The 20,698-nt window shown below is 44.6% G+C and overlaps 1 protein-coding gene across 1 annotated transcript in view; it reads left to right on the top strand.

Moving 5' to 3' along the window:
• The window catches only part of LOC138663781 (zinc finger protein 271-like), a 41,962-nt gene extending 21,808 nt beyond the window's left edge, over positions 1–20,154 (top strand). Inside the window, exon 7 of the mRNA XM_069750114.1 lies at positions 15,022–20,154. Within this exon, the coding sequence (XP_069606215.1) occupies positions 15,022–16,643 (1,622 nt within the window). The 3' untranslated portion in view covers positions 16,644–20,154. The remainder of the gene's footprint in view (positions 1–15,021) is intronic.
• The last annotated feature ends 544 nt before the right edge of the window (positions 20,155–20,698 follow it).

Raw genomic sequence — 20,698 nt, 5'->3', positions numbered from 1 at the left:
TTTTTCGTCTGCGGGTTTTACTGCGGGTTTGACCTCACAATGGAGGTCTATGGGTGCAGAACCGCTGCAGTTCCGCAAAAAGAAGTGATATGGTACTTCTTTTTTACCGCGGCTATTCAGCGCGGCTTTTTTAGTGCATTTCCGCAATGTGGGCACAGCGGTTCCTGTTTTCCATAGGGTACATTGTACTGTACCCTGCATGGAAAACAGCTGCGGACCCGCAGCGGCAAAATCGCGGCGGTTCCGCAGTTAAAAACGCATAGTGTGAACATGGCCTTATCTGACAGAATTGCAGGGGTGTCAACACTTTTGGCCATGACTGTAAATAAATAAATAAATAAATAAATAAATAAATAAATGAAAAAACTAGCATGGGGAAGAGGCACTCGTCAAGGGTGTCCCCTATCACCTCTACTGTATTATTCCTTCTTGCAATTGAACCACTAGCTATCCATCTTCATCTTAACACTAATATACAAGGTATAGAAATTGCATCAATTTCTATGTTTGCAGATGATATATTACTTCTCCTATCCGCTCCACAGACATCTTTGCCAGCTCTACTCCAATCCCTTTGTAATTTGTTTTTTTTTTTTAATTCTTTATTTAAGTACGGTATAGCAGGGAAAATAATACAAACGGTTAGAAAATAGTTACCTATAAGGCTTCTTTCACACTTCCATCTTCCAAATCTGCACAGGATCCGTCAAGACATTGAAATGACGGATCCTGTGCAGATTGTGGAAAACGTGTGCACTGGGCCCGTCTTCCTGACGGACCCGTCGAGGCTCTGTGCACCTGTTGTGTATGCGTCTTCGCAGCGTTTTTACGCTGCGAAAACGCATACACAACACAAACCAGGTTAAAAAAAAATTAAAAATCTCAGTATTCTCACCTACCAGCGTTCCCACGCAGCGTCACCGATGTTCCCGGCAGCTAGCGTTCCTAGTACTCCATTGCGAAGTCTCACGAGAAGTCGCGGTCTTGCGAGATTTTGCAATGTATTACTAGGAACGCTAGCTGCCGGGAGCATCGGTGACGCTGCGCGAGAACGCCGGTAGGTGAGAATATTGCGATTTTTTTTTTTTTTTTTTTTTTAAATTTATTTATTTATTTTTCACATTCTATCTTGTTACTATTGATGCTGCATAGGCAGCATCAATAGTAAAAAGAGAGAGCGAGAGAGAATTTCCCTGGCGGGAAAATCTTCCACGCATGCTCTCTTTGAAAAGGTGGGACCCGTTGCTGGATTCCTGCTTTTCACAGGCAGCGACGCATCCTGCGTCGCTGACCGATTTTCCGACGTGCAGAAAAAATGTTCCTCTGATCGTTTCTCTGCCCAACGGACCGTTTTTTTATGCAGGATCCAGTGAAAGACGGATGACATGGATGGCCATCGTCACTATCCGTCGCTAATACAAGTCTATGAGAAAATGCAGGATCCTGCATTCTCAAATAACGACGGATTGTGGCGGGAGCTGAAAGACGGGAGTGTGAAAGAGGCCTTACAAATCAGCATTTAGTTGAACTGATGATAAGGGAAAAAGGAAGGGGGGGTTGGGAAGCAAGGGGGGGTCATGGGGAAAAGGAGAATATAGGGAAGGGGTGAGGGGAGTTCAAAAGCATTTGTTAGGTTGGGTTATCTACTGTATGTCAAACAAGGTATCATTGGGTGGAATTACCAACTATAAACAGCTGATTCCCAGCTGGTGAGTTCCTCCAGGCGGGAAACTTGATTCACTTTAGAGATCCATCCCTGGAAAGTGAGAGGGGATTCGTCTTTCCAGTGCACAGCGATTAAGTGTTTTGCTGCACTGATTAGTAAAGGGAGAAGGCCATGTTTCAATGGTTTAAAGGGAACCTGTCACCCCCAAAATCGAAGGTGAGCTAAGCCCCTGATGTATCCTGAAAGATGAGAAAAAGCGGTTAGATTATACTCACCCAGGGGTGGTCCCGGTTGTGTTTTGGTCCGATGGGCGTCACGGTCCTGTCCGGGGCCTCCCATCTTCTTGTCTTCACGCTCCAGCGCAGGCGTACTTTGTCTGCCCTGTTGAGGGCAGAGCTAAATACTGCAGTGCGCAGGCGCCGGGCCTCTCTGACCTTTCCCGGTGCCTGCGCACTGCAGTACTTTTGTCTGCCCTCAACAGGGCAGACAAAGTACGCCTGCGCTGGAGCCACAGCATGAAGACAAGAAGAGGACGTCATCGTAAGAAGATGGGAGGCCCCGGACTGCGACGCCCATCAGACCGTACCGCCCCCCCAGGTGAGTATAATCTAACCTCTTTTTCTCATCGTTCAGGATACATCGGGGGCTTATCTACAGCATTACAGAATGCTGTAGATAAGCCCCTGATGCCGGTGGGCTTAGCACACCTTCGATTTTGGGGGTGACAGGTTCCCTTTAAAGCTTTTGGATGGACACGACAAAAGAGCTTCTACAGCCTGTAGGTCAGAAGTAAGGAGCTATAATTTTTTAAGTTCTCGATTAATATTCGACCAAAAACCATTAAGCGCCGAGCAGTTTCAAAAGATGCGGGTTTGGTAACCCATATGTGTATGACATCTCCAGCAATCGCTAGTTTCTGATAGGTCCATTTGATAAAGTTTGGCTGGTGTCTTATGCCATCTAGTTAGGATTTTATAACCGTTTTCCTGGAGGAGGATACACCAAGAGAACCCTCGTGCTTTTATTAAGATTTTGGAAATTTGTTCCTCTGTGAAACTGATATTGAGTTCCGACTCCCAGGAGTAAATGAAGGAAGGTTGAAGTGTGGAAGATGGGGTGATAAGACAGGAATATAAGTCTCGGAGGTGGCAATTTAGTCAGCATATCCAACCAGGACCAGTTAGATTTAGATGGGTATTGTTGTCTAAATTGACAATGTGATTAGAACATCTAATAATTATCCATTAACGTGGATCACTCTAATACTACAGATATCACATAAGGGAGTTTCAATTAAGAAAAAGACCCAAAAAAGAGTGTTCATAAGAAAAATACAAATTTATTTAGACATAAAATATACAAAATTATAACAAGGTAGAGCTAACCCTGCAGGATGGGGGAAATAGCAGTCCGCACTTCACTATGGTATCAATATAAGCAATATGTAGCTAATTTCAAGTAAAAAGTATCAGGAGACATTTCCTATTAGATACCATCATATAGTCAAAGGCATTAAAGCAGCACAGATGTAGAGAGATCTCAATTAGCCTAATGAGGTCAGTGTAACTCCATCGACATAAAGTGGCATAGTGCAAACCGATATCAGCAAATGCTGTGTCTAGGGATGACGCTGAAATATCAAATAGGCGATAAATATAAATATAATGCTTGCATAAATTACCTATTAGGAAGTGTGGTAGCCGGACCCCTGCCTGCCTGAGGCCAGCAGCACAAAGGGACATATTGTGACCAGGGGGGCATGTGCCTGGCAGCACACGGAGGCATATAGTGACCCGGGGGGGGGGGGGGGGGGTGTATGTGCCTGCCAGCAGCACGGGCGGGGGGGCATGTGCCAGCACAGGGGGGCATATAGTGACCCAGGGGGCATATGTCTGCCTGCACAGGGGGGCATATAGTGACCCAGGGGGGCATATGTCTGCCAGCACAGGGGGGCATATAGTGACCCAGGGGGGCATGTGCCTGCCAGCAGCACAGGGGGGCATGTCCCTGCAAGCAGCACAGGGGGGGCATATTGTGACCGAGGGGCATGTGCCTGCCAGCACAGGGGGGCATATAGTTACCCAGGGGGGCATGTTTCTGCCAGCATAGGGGGACATATAGTGACCCAGGGGGGCATGTGCCTTCCAGCAGCACAGGGGGGGCATGTCACTGCAAGCAGCACAGGGGGGCATATTGTGACCGAGGGGCATGTGCCTGCCAGCACAGGGGGGCATATAGTGACCCAGGGGGGCATGTGCTTGGCAGCAGCACAGGGGGGCATGTCCCTGCCAGCAGCACAAGGGGGCATATTGGGACCAGGGGGGCATGTGCCTGCCAGCACAGAGGGGCATATAGTGACCGGGGGGGGGGGGGACATGTGTCTGCCAGCAACACGGGGGGCTTATAGTGACCCAGGGAGGCATGTGTCTGCCAGCAGCACAGTGGGGCATATAGTGACCAGGGGGGGCATGTGCCTGCCAGCAGCACAGGGGGGCATATCCCTGCAAGCACAGGGGGGCATATAGTGACCCAGGGGAGGCATGTGCCTGGCAGCACAGGAAGGCATATAGTGACCCAGGGGGGGCATGTGCCTGCCAGCAGCACAGGGGGGCATATCCCTGCAAGCACAGGGGGGCATATAGTGACCCAGGGGAGGCATGTGCCTGGCAGCACAGGGGGCATATAGTGACCCAGGGGGGGCATGTGTCTGCCAGCATAGGGGGACATATAGTGACCCAGGGGGCATGTGCATGCCAGCAGCACAGGGGGGGATGTCCCTACAAGCAGCACAGTGGGGCATATTGTGATTGGGGGGCATGTGCCTGCCAGCACAGGGGGGCATATAGTGACCCAGGGGGGCATGTGTCTGCCAGCATAGGGGGACATATAGTGACCCAGGGGGGCATGTGTCTGCCATCAGCAAAGGGGGGCATGTCCCTGCAAGCAGCACAGGGAAGCATATTGTGACCGGGGGGCATGTGCCTGCCAGCACAGGGGGGCATATAGTGACCCAGGGGGGCATGTGCCTCCTGCAGCACAGGGGGGGCATATAGTGACCCAGGGGGGGCATGTGCCTGCCAGCAGCACAGGGGGGCTTGTCCCTGCCAGCAGCACAGGGGGACATATTGTGACCAGGGGGGCATGTGCCTGGCAGCACAGGGAGGCATATAGTGACCCGGTGGGTACGTGCCTGCCAGCAGCACGGGGGGACATGTGCCAGCGCAAGGATGGGTGTTATATAGATACCAGGAAGAGGGACATAGGATTTGTAAGACGGACACTGGCATTATAAGACAGACCCCCGTTTAACATAAAAAATTATTTTATTTCTCTTTTTCTTCACCAAATTTGGGTGTGCGTCTTATAATCAGGTGCGTCTTATAAAGTGAAAAATACGGTAGCTTGGTATAAACATGTAGGGTCTTTAGTGATAAATACTCCCAAGAATTTTAATGTTTGCATGGGCCAGTTAAAGGGTGAATGTTTGCGGAGGATGGCTATATGGGAACTCGGTATGGTTATATTGAGGGCTTCCGACTTGGTAGGATAGGATTGATTTTAAAATTGGATATATGGCCAAATTGATTTAATATGCTAAGTATTGTTGGAAAGGCTAAGAGCGGATTGGTTGTGAGAAATAATAAATCATCTGCAAAAGCTAACGTTTTCATCTCTGTTCTCCCAATCCTTAGACCTTTGATGGATTCCTCTTGTCTGACCATTTGAATGAGTGTCTCTATGGTCAGGGTGAATAAAGAGGGAGGCAATGGACACTCCTGACTATTACCATTGTTAATACTAAAGCCCCGGGTGGAGGCAAAAGCTATAGATTGAATGATCTTCGCCAAATTGTCCCTGCCCCTCACAAACCCAGCCTGGTCTGTATGGATTAACTTGGGGAGGACATCGCCAAGTCTCCTAGCCATAATTTTGACCCACAGCTTAGTATCAGCATTAAGCAAAGAAATCGGTCTGTAACTGGCACAGAGATTAGGCTCTTTCCTGTCTTTCGGGAGGACAGAGATGAAGGCTTCTAAGGATTGTTTAGGCAAGTGATGTCCAGCTCAATAAGAATTAAACAGTGTCATCAAATGTGGAAGAAGGGATTTCATATATTTTTTGTAGTATGAGATAGGAAGTCCGTCGGGGCCAAGGGCTTTTCCATTCAGGTTACTCGATAAAGTTTCAAGTATCTCCTGAGTAGTAACTGAGTAGTAGGAGCTGTAGTAGGGAGTGATCTTCTGGGGTGGGCTGAGGTAATTGTAAAGCGTCAAGGAACGAGGAAATCTTTTCTGAAGCCACAGTTGGATCTAAAGTATCCATTGGTGTGCCAAGATTATATAGCCCTTCATAGAACTTTTTAAACTCTTTGGCAATATCGGCAGTCTCAATGGCTGTTGAGCCATCAGTGGAGTTAATTTGCTTTATAAAGGTTTTATCATTGCGTTTCTTTAGTAGTGAGGTCATAAGTGTGCTGCCTTTATTGCCATGAAGGTAAAACTTCTGGCAGCTTTTCATATAACTCTTGGCTGAGTGGATATTTAATAAATCTCTAAGGGCTTGCCATAGCTTAATTACCGTATATACTCGAGTATAAGCCGAGATTTTCAGCCCAAAAAAATGGGCTGAAAGTGCCCCTCTCGGCTTATACTCGAGTCATGGAAGGCGGGGGGGTCGGCGGGTGAGGGGGAGCGACGCCTGTCAAATACTCACCTGCTCCTAGCGCTCCTGACGCGGTCCCCGCATGTCCCATTGTCTTCGAGCGCCTGCAGCGTCTTCCCCTGTTTAGCGGTCACTGGTACCGCTCATTAAAGTTATGAATATGGACTCCACTCCCATAAGGGTGGAGCCGCATATTCATTACTGTAATGAGCGGTACCATGTGACCGCTCACTACAGGAAGAAGCTGCCACTCCCGAAGACCGTGGGACATGCAGGGACCGTGGGACATGCAGGGACCGCGTCAGGAGCGCCGGGAGCAGGTAAGTATTTCATAGTCACCTGTCTGCGTTCCACCCGCCCGGCGCCGCTTCGTCTTCCCGTCCTCTTGCACTGACTGTGCAGGTCAGAGGGCGCGATGACGTGTTAGTGTGCGCGCCGCCCTCTGCCTGAACAGTCAATGTGGAGAGACGGGACGCTGAGGAGCAGCGACGAGAGGTGAGTCATTTTTTTTTTTAGTGCAGCAGCAGCATTAAATATGGCACATTGCATGGCAAGAACTGCATGGAGCATTATATGGGGCATCTATGGGGCCATAACTGCATGGAGCATTATATGGGGCATCTATGGGGCCATAACTGCATGGAGCATTATATGGGGCCAAAACTGCATGGAGCATTATATGGGGCATCTATGGGGCCATAACTGCATGGAGCATTATATGGGGCATCTATGGGGCCATAACTGCATGGAGCATTATATGGGGCCAAAACTGCATGGAGCATTATATGGAGCATCTATGGGGCCATAACTGCATGGAGCATTATATGGGGCATCTATGGGACCATAACTGCATGGAGCATTATATGGGGCATCTATGGGGCCATAACTGCATGGAGCATTATATCGGTCATCTATGGGGCCATAAAGAACTGCATGGATCATTATATGGGGCATATTTTGTATGGAGCATCTCATGGGGCCATAAAGAACTGCATGGAGCATTATATGGGGCATATTTGTATATGGAGCATCTTATGGGTCATAATGAACTGTATGGAGCATCTTATGGGGCCATAATGAACTGTATGGAGCATTATATGGGGCTCTTGATTCAATATGGATATTCAAAAACACTTAACCTACTGATGCCTCAATTAATTTTACTTTTATTGGTATCTATTTTTATTTTTAACATTTACCCGTAGCTGCTGCATTTTCCACCCTAGGCTTATACTCGAGTCAATTAGTTTTCCCAGTTTTTTGTTGCAAAATTAGGGGGGTCGGCTTATACTCGGGTCTGCTTATACTCGAGTATATACGGGTAGTTCCTCTTGTACCTCGGTTGCTAATGATCGTTTATGCAGGGTTTCAAATGAGTTAATTTGATGAAGGATGGAAATAATTTCTCTCTATCGTTTCTTCTTTAAGTGTGAAGCCAATGCCACAAATTCTCCTCTCATAACGGCCTTATCAGCCTCCCATACCATAGGCTGTGACGGGCCTGAATGAGAGTGTTCTTGGGAAAAAAAAAAGGTTGAGAGAATTGGAAAGCTTAGTAATGTGGGCTGTAGAATCTAAGAGCGTTTCATTTAAGGTCCAAGAGTGGAGGGGTTTAGACATGGATGTGATGATAATAATTTCTAAAAATATTGGGGCATGGTCCGAAATTGAGATGACATCGATATTTGCTGATTTAACAAGTTGAAGGTTTGGGGATTGCATCAGGACATAGTCTAGTCTATGATAACTATTGTATTGGGGTGAGAAAAAAGTGAAATCCTTGGTCGAAGGGTGCAGAGTTCTCCATGGGTCTATTAAATTAAGGGATTGCAAATTAAGGTGTAATTTTCTTAAGGTTTTTGGGGCGATAGAAGATTTGCCAGATGAGGTATCTACTAGTGTATTTAGTGGGATATTGAGGTCTCCCCCTTACAATAAGTAGGACTTCAGAAAATAAGCGGAGGGTATGCAGGATTTTAATAAGCCATCCAATTTGATTGCTATTGGGAGCATAAAGGTTGCATAAGGTAATTGTAGTATTAACTAGTAGGCCCTTTACCATAATATATCTACCATCCGGGTCAGATAGGGTGTCTATCAATGCAAAGGGCAGGTTCTTCTTTAAAGCTATGCTCACTCCCCTAGAGGCTGAAGTGCCTATGCTGTGATACCAGGTCGGAAACTGCATCCTGAATACATCAGGGACACAACCCTTCTTGTACTGCATTTCCTGTAGGAATGCAATGCTGGTGTTCTTTGTGCGCAGTAGATTAATTTGACTGCATTTACTTGGGATGTTCATGACCCTCGCATTGTGCGAGGCCACTACTATAGCGGCTGGCATAGTTGTATTAGGATAGGTTCACATTGCGTTAGTGGGTATCCGCTAACGGAATCCGTTACATAGCGCCACTAACGCAATGTATCGGATCCGTTAGCGCACCCATTGATCGCAATGTATCTAACGCATCCCTAACGTATGCCATTTTTGGCATGTGTTAGCGATGTCCCGTTACTTTCTGACGGACCTCGAATGCTGTCTGCAGCGTTTTTGGGTCCGTTCTCGCTAGCGCAGATCGGGCATCTGCATCTGCGCTAGCGCGATCGCTAAGCGCGATCTCTTTTTGTACATTGTGTTAGTGCAATCCGTTTAGCGCATACGCTAACGCAATGTGAACCTAGCCTTAGTCATTTTATAGGGATAGGCGAATTATAGTGGCTACACATGTGTACCTAACATTGTAAACAGCAAATATTTACAAATAACATCTTATCCGTGGCAGAGGTGGGGGGCCGTAGCATCCTCCGAATGGAGACAAGACAGTCTATTGCATACGCACAAATGGCAATCCGATGTTGTCGGCATTAGAATCGCCATACGCAATCACGAATCAAACTTAGTAATAAGAATTCCCCCATAGAACCAAATCAAAGAAGACAAACAAAACAGTAACTATTAACCATCTGCCATCAATTGCCAGAAATTAGGCCCGGGTATGTCTATGCGTATAAAGCATCGGCAACGGGCTGCAAGAGGGGAGAGGGAGGGTTGGGAAAAATGGGGGGGTAGATATCTTGTAGCCCTTACCAAAACCTCACCCACACTTCGTCAAGTCAGGGCCTGTCACAGGGCCAAAAAAGAAAAATATCCAACTGGTGTGCACTGTGTCTCAGGGAGGAAGCTTCTTCCTGGACCCATGTTTCCCTTGTTTGGGGGAAGCGTGCCTATTTACTGGCGATCACACTTCAGGACTCACCAATGGAGGAAGTAGAGGAAGGGCAATATTCATGTCCATATCAAGGGGCAACCAGGAAGCCACCTCCACGGAGGAAATGATGAAGGTCTCCCCCACCTTTGAAAGATCCTCCGGAACACAAACGGTGACTTGTTTTCCCTCGCCATGTATTGCCAATCCGAAGGGAAATAACCACTTATATAAGATCTTGTTGAAGCGGAGTGCTTCCAGAAGAGGTCTCATTTTTTGAAGTTTTGCGAGTGTCGATGGTGCAAGATCCTAGTAAAGCTGAATAGACGCCTCTTCTTAGGTGATGGTTTTGCAATCATGAGAGCCAGTCAAAATAGCCGAGGTATCTAAATAATTTAATAGGCCGCAGATAAGATCCCTTGGAAGGTACAAGGTCATTGGCTTGGGCTTGTGGGATCTATGGACCCTTTCTATATGATTTGTTCACATCTGTCCTGCGGATTCCATCTGTTTGTGATCTCTACCTGAGTCGTCATCACTTAAATCCGAGTCCTCTATCTGTTCATCTATGACAGGATTCGATTGTGGCACTTAGATGGAGTCTGGGTTGTTGGCGGTTTGCGTTTTAGGAATTTTTCCATTTCGCTTTGTCTTGGTGAAGGGCTGAAGCTGCGTTTTTTACGCGCTCTGTATGAGATTTCACCATTATAGCATTTGAAAGCTTGTTTTATGAAGATCACCACTTGTGCATAAATGCAATTTTAAGGTATGCATAATCAGATCACATGCCTTCGACAAGTACATATTGGTATGCTGAAAGGATAACCTGTGATACTTAAACACAGAGTCAGGACAGTTCAGTATTATCACTAATGGGTTAAAGCACAGAGTTTCAATTACATGAGCTGAGGAGAGTGATATTGTTATATTTTAGGCTTCAAGTCTGCCTCCTATATGGTAGTACAGAGGCAAGATAAGATATGCAAGAAGGAGGTGAGCAGATAGAGATTCAGTTGTAGTATATTTGCTGGAACTAGGTACTAATCCTAGGCAGAATCTCAGTTGGTAGTGTAGAAATTATTTAATCTGCTATTGGTTAAATGCAGTCTGGCACTCGAGCAGTTAATAGTCTCTGCTCCCTCTGTAAAGGTACCGTCACACTCAGCGATGCTGCAGCGATATAGACAACGAGCCGACCTAAACTAGATCGCTGGAGCGTCGCTCTTTAGGTCGCTGTAGAGACGTCAAACACAGCAACTCCAGAACGATGCAGGAGCGATCCAGTGACGTAACGGCGACTCACTTCTCGTTCTCGCTGGTTGTAAGCTCCATGTCAAACAGCCGGAGTGTACCGATCCGACACACATCTAGGGGCCCTAGGCTCGTTGCTGGCGTCATTGCTTTTGATGTCAAACATGACGATACACGCCGACCTGGCGACGAAATAAAGTTCTGGACTTCTAGCTCCGACCAGCGACAACAAGATCGCTATCCAGGAAGCTGCAACGTCACGGATTGTTGTCGTTCTCTTTGCAAAGTTGCTGAGTGACGGTACCTTAAGGCTTCAAGCAGCAGCTTATCAAGATGGAGTGGCCTCATGCAACAAGGAATGGAGGGGGAGGGGCTAAAGCAGATCTTGGTATCTTTCTCACCTCTTGGTTCTGGCGCCTTATGGTGATGGTACACTTTACCCAGGGGGTCTAGGGGTACCAGGAGAGTTTGTTGGTCGCAGATGGAAAGCGTCAAGGCCGGCTCCAGGTTTTTGAGGGCCCCGGGCTAAAGTGTTTCAGTGCCCCCTCCCCCTTTAACACATACCACGATTCATGATCGCATATAACACAGCCATGTAATATATAACACAGGCACGTAGCATATAACACAGCTACTTAGTATATAGCACAGCCCACGTAGCATATAACAGCCCATATAGTATATAGCACAGCCATATATTATATAACACAGCCCACATAGTATATAGAACAGCCCACGTAGCATATAACAGCCCATATAGTATATAGCACACAAGCACAGCCAAATATATAACACGCCCACGTAGCATATAACAGCCCACGTAGCATATAACAGCCCACGTAGCATATAACAGCCCACGTAGCATATAACAGCCCACGTAGCATATAACAGCCCACGTAGCATATAACATGGCCCACGTAGTATATAGAACAGCCATGTAGTATATAGCACAGCCCACGTAGCATATAACAGCCCATATAGTGTATAGCACAGCTACATAGTATATAACACGGCCCACGTAGTATATAGAACAGCCATGTAGTATATAGCACAGCCCACGTAGCATATAACAGCCCATATAGTATATAACACAGCCAAGTAGTATGTAGCACAGACATGAAGTATATAGCACAGACATGTAGTATACAACACAGCCCCCCTCACCCCAAGAATGGCCCCATAGTCCAGTACTCACTGTTATAGTTACAAAAAAAAAAACACTCCTCACCTCTCAACGTGCCCGCGCTGCTCCCTGCTCTGGTCTCGGTGGCTGCCGCTGCACTGCCTGATATACAGCGAGTGCGCGATGACGTCATCGCGCCCCCGCAGTGGCCGGCAGTGTCAGAAGCAGAGTGGGGAATGATGGGAGAGGGAGCTTCAGGTGACGCGCTCTCCTCCATTTGCTTTGAACTTTACCGGCAGACGCCGGTATAGTTCAATGCGGCGGCGGGGAAGTTGGCGCTGGCAACAGGCGGGCCCCCCTTCCTCACAGAGGCCCCATAGCGGCTGCGTGATGTGCCGCTAGCTGAGGGCCTCTGGGGGAGTGGGGGCCCTAGGTTGCTGCTGGCCCTGAATGGGCCCCCTGTCTCGCCAGGCCCCCGGCACTTGCCCGGGTACGTCGGGTGCTGACGTCGGCCCTGGAAAGCATTGTCAACAGATCACAGGGCCTGGAAGTGGGAGCTGCAAGGACACACGTCCTCACTGTTAAAGATCCAGGCCACACCCCCACCCCTTTGTAATTTTGAATGAATTTCTGGCCTACAGATTAACTAATCAAAATCGTATGCCATGAACATATCTGTTCCTGCTACTATTATCCCACAGCTCCAACAAGACTTCCCTTTTCAATGGGCCACTAACCACCTACAATACTTGGGAGTGAAATTGACAGCCAATGTGGACTGCTTCACAAAATTTACTCGCTACTTCAGGCATGACATCTTTTCTGGCTAGGCCGTGTACATGCTCTTAAGATGACTTTACTCCCCAAATTGCTTTACTTATTTTGAGTTTTGCCAATCCCTGCCCCTTCGCACTACCTCAAAACAGCCCAACGATTAGTTAATACTTTTATTTGCAGGGGTCGCCTCCCTAGGGTTAACAGAGCTACTCTTTATCGGCATTGTCAAAATGGAGGCCTGGAAGTTCCCAACCTCTCTAAATACTACCAAGCAGTCCAACTAGCCCAATTAACCTTATGCCATGCCTATTCGGAACCACCCCTGTGGCTTTCACTAGAATCTCCTGAATGGCACCCATGTACCCTCGATGCCTTGCTATGGATCCTCCCAGCTCAACATAGGCAAATTTTGAATCCTATCATAGCACATTCCCTTAAAATTTGTGACTCATTGAAATATTCATCACAGTTAATCTCTCCTTTTTGCCTCTCACCCCCCTCTGGGGTAATCCTCAATTTTACCCAAGTATTGAGCCCCTTGGGAACTTCCGTTTATGAGTTGCAGCAGGGATTACTAGAGTCCACCATCTTTTCCATGTTGATGGAATTATTCCATTTCCTGCCTGCAGGAAAAATATCATCTTTACCCCCCAGAGGAGTGTTTTTCGCTATCTACAACTTAAGAACTTTGTCAATTCACTGTTAGGAAACTCTATTCCACCTTATACATTTACTCCTTTCGAGCACAGATGCCGCGAAAATCCATACGCCCAGATACTATATCACTTCTTTATTCCCACATTAACTCCCCTTCAGATAGGCATTGCTTAAACTACACTTCTCGTTGGGAGTCCGATATTGGTTCCAATCTAACTCACTCAGATTGGTCTCAAATTTGGTCCTCCTCTACTGGAGGAATGCTAAACACCTTAGGCTAGGTTCACATTGCGTTAGTGGCAGTCCGCTAACGGAATCCGTTACACAGCGCCACTAGCGCAATGTAACGGGTCCGTTAGCGCAGCCATTGAGCGCAATGTAACTAACGCATCGCTAACGTATGCCATTTTTGGCATGCGATAGCGATGTCCCGTTAGTTTCTGACGGACCTCAAACGCTGCTTGCAGCGTTTTTGGGTCCGTTCTCGCTAGCGCAGATCGGGCACCTGCGCTAGCAGGATCGCTAAACGTGATCCCTTTTTGAACATTGCATTAGCGCAGTCCGTTAGTGCATTACGTTTAGCGCATACGCTAACGCAATGTGATCCTAGCCTTAATGTTGGAAACAAATTATATGGTGCTGACTAGGTGGTACCTGACCCGAGCTAGAGTGGCTAAGGCAGTCGCTAACTACTCCCCCAACTGCTTTAGACAGTGTAACTTCACAGGAGATATGTTCCATATATAGGGGTTATGTCCGATAGTACGTAGATTTTGGATCAGAGTATACCACCTGGTGATGAAGATGATGATAGTATTATAGGAGTGATGGTGGTGAGCAGCCAATTGCATGTTAGAATTCTATTCTAATTCAAGGTAGTGTAATTAGAAATCTGTAATTTGAAAGATGCCTGGATCAGACTACATCTGGATCAGAGGCATGGCTCTGAAATGGAGCCATGGCTTCCTAGCAGAAGTCCTGTAGAGTGTTCTTGGCTGTGATTTTGCAAAGTCCCCTTTCTTATAGTTCACAACTCTTTCAGGCATCATCCACAAGTCAGGGGAAAGGTGGGATCAGATTAACATTCACTGAGTATTTATAGTTTATCCTTCAGTGTTTGCAAGTCAACAAACTGCATGGCCTGGTACAATGGATAACCAACTTATTAGCAAATATTGATTGTTCATTGACCCTGCGCTGCTGTCTTTCAAGATAGCAGGACAATAAACTGTAGGAGCTGATATAAAAGTTAAATAGCAGACATTCATCAATTTCTCAAACATCAATTCTAGTGTCAACATTCAGACTCATATGACAATAGTCCATGTTTCTTGAACAGCCAAAGAAAAGCATAAATTCTATAGTCAACGTTCAGGTAATAGCCTATGTCTCTTGGCCAACTGAAATATACGTCTGAATATTTAAGATTAAATGCTGTCGTCACATATTCTACTGGTTCATGCTATGAGTTCTTCTATTATACTGTGCACTGTTATTGTCTTAGTGAATAATTCAACTTTACTACATATCTTCTCATTTCTATGAACATTTTGAGTAGAATTGTTGAAAATAAAAATTTCAATGATATTTTATTCAAAAATAATAATTGGTGTAATTCTTGGAAGATGACTGTATTGGGAGATCAGAGGGACAACTAACACTTTCAATTTTTATATCAGATGACCTTGAGATCACACAGGATTCAATTCAAGTGAATGCCATTACTCCGGATATATCATCATTCCTTCACAGCAAATATCTATCATCTAATCCTATGAAAGAGGTCCTATCTTCTGATTCATTACAGACTACTAAGAAAAATAAAAGTCACAAAAGAGGCACTGAAGAACAAACTACTTTTAAAGCAAAGAAGCCAATTACACATTCAGAATATGGAAATAGTTATACCCTAAAAACATCTTTTGTTAAACATCAAAAAAATCAGACAGAGGAACATAGGTTTACTTGTTCCAAGTGTGCGAGACCTTTTAAACAAATGGCATATCTTATTCGGCATGAGAGAATTCATACTGGGGAGAAGCCATATTCATGTTCAGAATGTGGAAAATGTTTTACCCGGAAATTTATGCTTGTTATTCACCAGAGAATTCATACAGGTGAGAAGCCTTTTTCCTGTTTAGAATGTGGAAAATGTTTTACCCAGAAACCATATCTTGTTATTCACCAGAGAATTCACACAGGGGAAAAGCCTTTTTCCTGTTTAGACTGTGGAAAATGTTTTACCCAGAAAGCATATCTTTTCACACACCAGAAAATTCACACCGGGGAGAAGCCATTTTCATGTTCAGAATGTGGAAAATGTTTTATCCGGAAGTCATTTCTTGTAAGTCACCAGAGAACTCACACAGGGCAGATGCCATATTCATGTTCAGAATGTGGAAAATGTTTTAATTCCAAAACAAATCTTGAAAGTCACCATAGAACTCACACAGGGGAGAAGCCATATTTGTGTTCTGAATGTGGTAAATGTTTTGGACACCAATCACATCTTGTTACACACCAGAGAACTCATAATGCGGAAAAGCCTTTTTCATGTTCAGAATGTGGAAAATGTTTTGGACATAAATCACACTTCATTACACATCAGAGAACTCACACAGGGGAGAAACCTTTTTCATGTTCAGAATGTGGAAAATATTTTGGACAGAGATCATCTCTTCTTGAACATCAGAAAACTCACACAGGGGAGAAGCCATATTCATGTTCTGAATGTGGAAAATATTTTGGACGGAAATCAAATCTTCGTAATCACCAGAGAATACACACTGGGGAGAAGCCATATTCATGTTCAGATTGTGGGAAATATTTTGGATGGAAATCAGATCTTCTTATACACCAGAGAACACACACAGGGGAGAAGCCATATTCATGTTCAGAATGTAGGAAATATTTTGGACGGAAATCAGATCTTCTTAATCACCAGAGAACACACACAGGGGAGAAGCCATATTCATGTTCAGAATGTGGGAAATATTTTGGACGGAAACCAGATCTTCTTAATCACCAGAGAACACACACAGGGGAGAAGCCATATTCATGTTCAGAATGTGGGAAATATTTTCGATGGAAATCGGATCTTCTTAATCACCAGAGAGCACACACAGGGGAGAAGCCATATTCATGTTCAGAATGTGGCAAATGTTTTGTTTATAAATCATCTCTTGTTAGCCACCAGAGAACTCACACAGGGGAGAAGCCATATTCATGTACAGAATGTGGGAAATATTTTGGACGGAAATCAGATCTTCTTAATCACCAGAGATCTCACACAGGAGAGTAGCCATATTCATGTTCAGAATGTGGGAAATGTTGGGCATATAATACAAGACTTGTTAAGCACCAGAGAATTCACAAAAAAGAGAAGCAATGTTGATATTAAAAATGTTTGAAATGGTTTGAAAAAGAATGCTATTTTGTTAAGCATTTAAAGTCCCACAGGGAGAGAAGCCTTTATTAGGGTTGATCGAATAGCTTCGCATAAGTGTTTATCCAAATACCTATAGCACTCACCGAATATCTGCATCGGAATCCTGGATACCTGGAACATTCCCGATAATCAGCTTTTCGGTGCCACAGCTATTTGTCTCTTCTATGTAACAGTCGCAACACATGCATGGGAGAGCCCAACAAGCAGGCTATCCATGCATGTGTTGTAACTGTCACACATCTGTGGCACCGAACAGCTGATTATCGGGAGTGTTCTAGGTATCCAGGTTACCAATGCAATAAGGATGAGATACACGTCACTCCGTTACTGGAAGGTGCACAGAAAAGGATACCACTCCTAATACATATAATATTAATTAATCTGGAACTCAAATTGTTGCTTGTGCAATTAGTTTATTAAAGATCCCAATATCTTGTGACGTTTTGGTCTTTCACATAGACCTTCCTCAGAATGGGATGAGAAAAAAACGATAAACAAAATAAAACCCAACCAGTAAAGGTGTTTAACATTACAAAACAGTTACAAAAAATTTGAACCAAAAAATTCAGAAGCAGCAGTCAATTAAAGAAACAATATGGATAGACAAATAATATGATAAAGCAATGTAGATAAATATGCAATGTTAATTGTCACAGTGATTGGAGAAAATATAGCAATGTCACTCTATTCCAGTATAAGAAAAAAAGGGGTGTTAAGACATTAGCATAGAGTAATAAAGCGCATGGAGGTATAGGAATATGTTCACAACAAGTTAATATTCCTTATAGAATATGCCGTATAGAGAATAAGAATGAAGAAAATGTGAAAAAATAAAAGGAAAATAATGAATATAGAATCTCAAAAAATCAAAATAAAAAAAAATTAAATGGTAAATAATAGGTGACAGTCACAATAGGTGATACAGAAAGGAACTGGTTAAATGCTTACCATATGTTATAATGAGGTCAACAATATAGAAGGATGTATCCCTTGGGCTAAATACACATTTCTCTGTGCTATTTTTGGACTTCTTATACACTTATTGGTAAGCGCACCTTATGCTCATATCACCATCCATCCTTTGTAACAAACACAGCACTCACTTTTACGATTGGGCTTTTTCACAGGGATACATCCTTCTATATCTGATGCAGCTATTCGGTGAGCGCTACAGCTATTCGGGTAAGCACTTATCCGAAGCTATTCGATCAACCAGAGCCATTCATACCTAGAATGTGACAAACGAATTACCAGAAAACATAGTTTGTTAAACATCAAAAACAAAGCACACCACGGGAAACTATATTTTATTGACAAATTGTACAAAAAAACATCTGACAGTCATATAATTAAACAAGAATGGGAAATTACTTTAAGCCTACTGTATTTTTTGGACTATTAGACACACTTTTTAGGCTAAGTGCACACGTTCAGGATTTCTCGCAGAAAATTCCTGAGAAAACCGGACTTTTTCTGCAAGAAATCCGCAAGAAAACCGCATGCGTTTTTGCCGCGGTTTTGCCACGTTTTTGCCGTGTTTTTTTCCGGACACTCCCCAATGCATTTAGTAGTGGGAAATCCGCAAAAAAAACGCAAAATTAATGAACATGCTGCGGTTTTTACCGCAATGCGTTTTTTTCGCAGAAAAAAACGCAACATGTGCACAAAACATGCGGAATTAATTCTAAATGATGGGGTGCTTATTGTATGCAGTTGTTTTGCGGTTTTATAGCGTTTTTATCGGGAAAAACTGCAACGTGTGCACACAGCCTAAAACGAAAAGGTCTTGCTAATAAGTGAGTGCTTCTTATAGTCTTGAGACAGCTTACTGAGACCGCATCCTTCCCAACTGTTTTCTCCTCCTGCTTCACACTGATCTATGTGATCGGTGCAGGGCAGGAGAGGAAGCTACTGGGACCTGCACAGAGGCAACTCGTCCTGAATGAGCAGCAGAAGAAACTTTCCACCTAACTAGCTCCAGGATTTTTCACATGATGTGGGAGGAACTGTAAAATGGGCTAAGGTATACATCGGGTCTATAAATGCAAATTTAGTAGAGCTGTGTGTGTATATAAATGTGTGTTTGTAGTAGAGTTCTGTAAAGCACTGGGGAATATGATGTCGCTATATAAGCAAAGCATAATAAGAATAAATAGAGCTTCTATACATGGCACGGAAGGTCATAGCAAGAAATTGGATAAAAGAGGAGCTGCCTTCAAGGGGGAGAATACATTAAATATGTGGGGCAGGTTATTGCCCTGGAAAAGGGAGTGTACCAGAAAAGAGGGGAAATGCTCTTGTATGACTAATTGTGGACGCCTTGGCTGGAATTGGGTTCGGAGGAGGTTAAGCGAAGATAGGCCTGGGGATGTTTTTCCTATTAAATAATGGTCTATATGTTCATAATGAAAGACACTATATAATGTTAACGTATACACTATAAGTCCGCAAGGACAGGGTCCTCTCCCCTCTGTAAAGTGCTTCTTTTAGTCCAAAAAATACAGAATTAGAATTGTATATTTAGAAATAAAAATATCTGCAGTTACTAATATCTTTCTTGTAATAAGTAACTCAAAAAAAATATGTGCATTCAATAATTCAATATATATAATATATATGATACACAACACTGTATGGCCAAATATAGCAGCCCTTACCTTACCCTTAAGAAAAATATCCTCCTCAGTCTTCTTCCAGACTCCCAGTCTCAGTTATTTGCCATTCATTACAGTTACTTTCAGTGCAAATTCGCCACCTCTCCACACAAGGTCTTTGAACACATGTTCTGATACTTTAAATGCTTTTGGTTTTGTATCCAAATTGTAATATTCGTCAGCACAAATAAAATGGTGGGTAAATGGATTGGTATTTTTTTTTCAGTTAGTTTTTTTAAAATTGAAATTACAATTAAATGTTCCCAATTCCTCTTCCCCTTCTCCTTATCGTAAAATCTAGGGTAAAATTATCTATACAGAGACCCCTGTGCAGAAATATTACGGCTACAGCAACATCACACCGTATTTTTCAGACTATAAGACACACTTTTCCTCCAAAAATGTGGAGGAAAATGAGGATAGCGTCTTATAGTCCGGATGTACTGGCTCTGGTGGGGAGGTGGGGGAGTAGCATCGGCAGAGCAGTGGGTTACAGGAGGCTGTAGCTGGCTGCTGCGGCTAACTCCTGTTCCCGCTGCTAAAGAAAAATGAATATTGACTGCATTCCACGCTCATGAGCATGAAGGGCAATGAATATTCATTTCTCTTTAACAGCGTCTTGGTATGATAGGCCCCCACCCCCATCCTCGTATGCATGGCCCCATCAGAAAACAACAAAAAAACACATTAAACTTACCTTCCCAGCTCTCCCTTGCAGCATCCTGCTCCGTTGCCAGTAGATGCTTTATGCTTGTAAGCATCGCATGGCAGGGACATCATGCGCTGCTCACAAGCAAAGCACAGCTGCCAGAATACTCACTGATCCCCACGCCGGAACTGCGTGCGCAGAGAGCAGTGAGTATTCATTGCTCTTCAGTAGCGCCCACAGTATCAGCCGGAGCCTTCCTGCTGCTGCCGGTGGTCACATGTGCCACCACTTAAGAGAAATGAATATTCACCTCCATGCCCAGAGAGGTAAATATTCAATTCTCTTAAGTAGCGGCACACATGATCACCGGCAGCAGGATGCCGGCGTCTGACACTGCATGCTACTGAAGAGCAATGAATACTCACTGCTCTCTGCCTGCACAGTCCCGGCATGGGGAGCAGTGAGTATTCTGGCAGCTGTGCTCTGCTTGTGAGCAGCGTATGACATCTCTTCCATGCGCTGCTTACAAGCATAAAGCAGCTGCTGGCAACGGAGCAGGAAGCTGCAAAGGAGCGCTGGGAAGGTAAGTGTAATGTTTTTTTTTA

The sequence above is a fragment of the Ranitomeya imitator genome, chromosome 2 (assembly GCF_032444005.1).
Source record: "Ranitomeya imitator isolate aRanImi1 chromosome 2, aRanImi1.pri, whole genome shotgun sequence".
NCBI classification, from domain to species: domain Eukaryota; kingdom Metazoa; phylum Chordata; class Amphibia; order Anura; family Dendrobatidae; genus Ranitomeya; species Ranitomeya imitator.
Note: the sequence above shows the minus strand (reverse complement) of the source record. Positions and strands in the feature narration are given on the sequence as shown.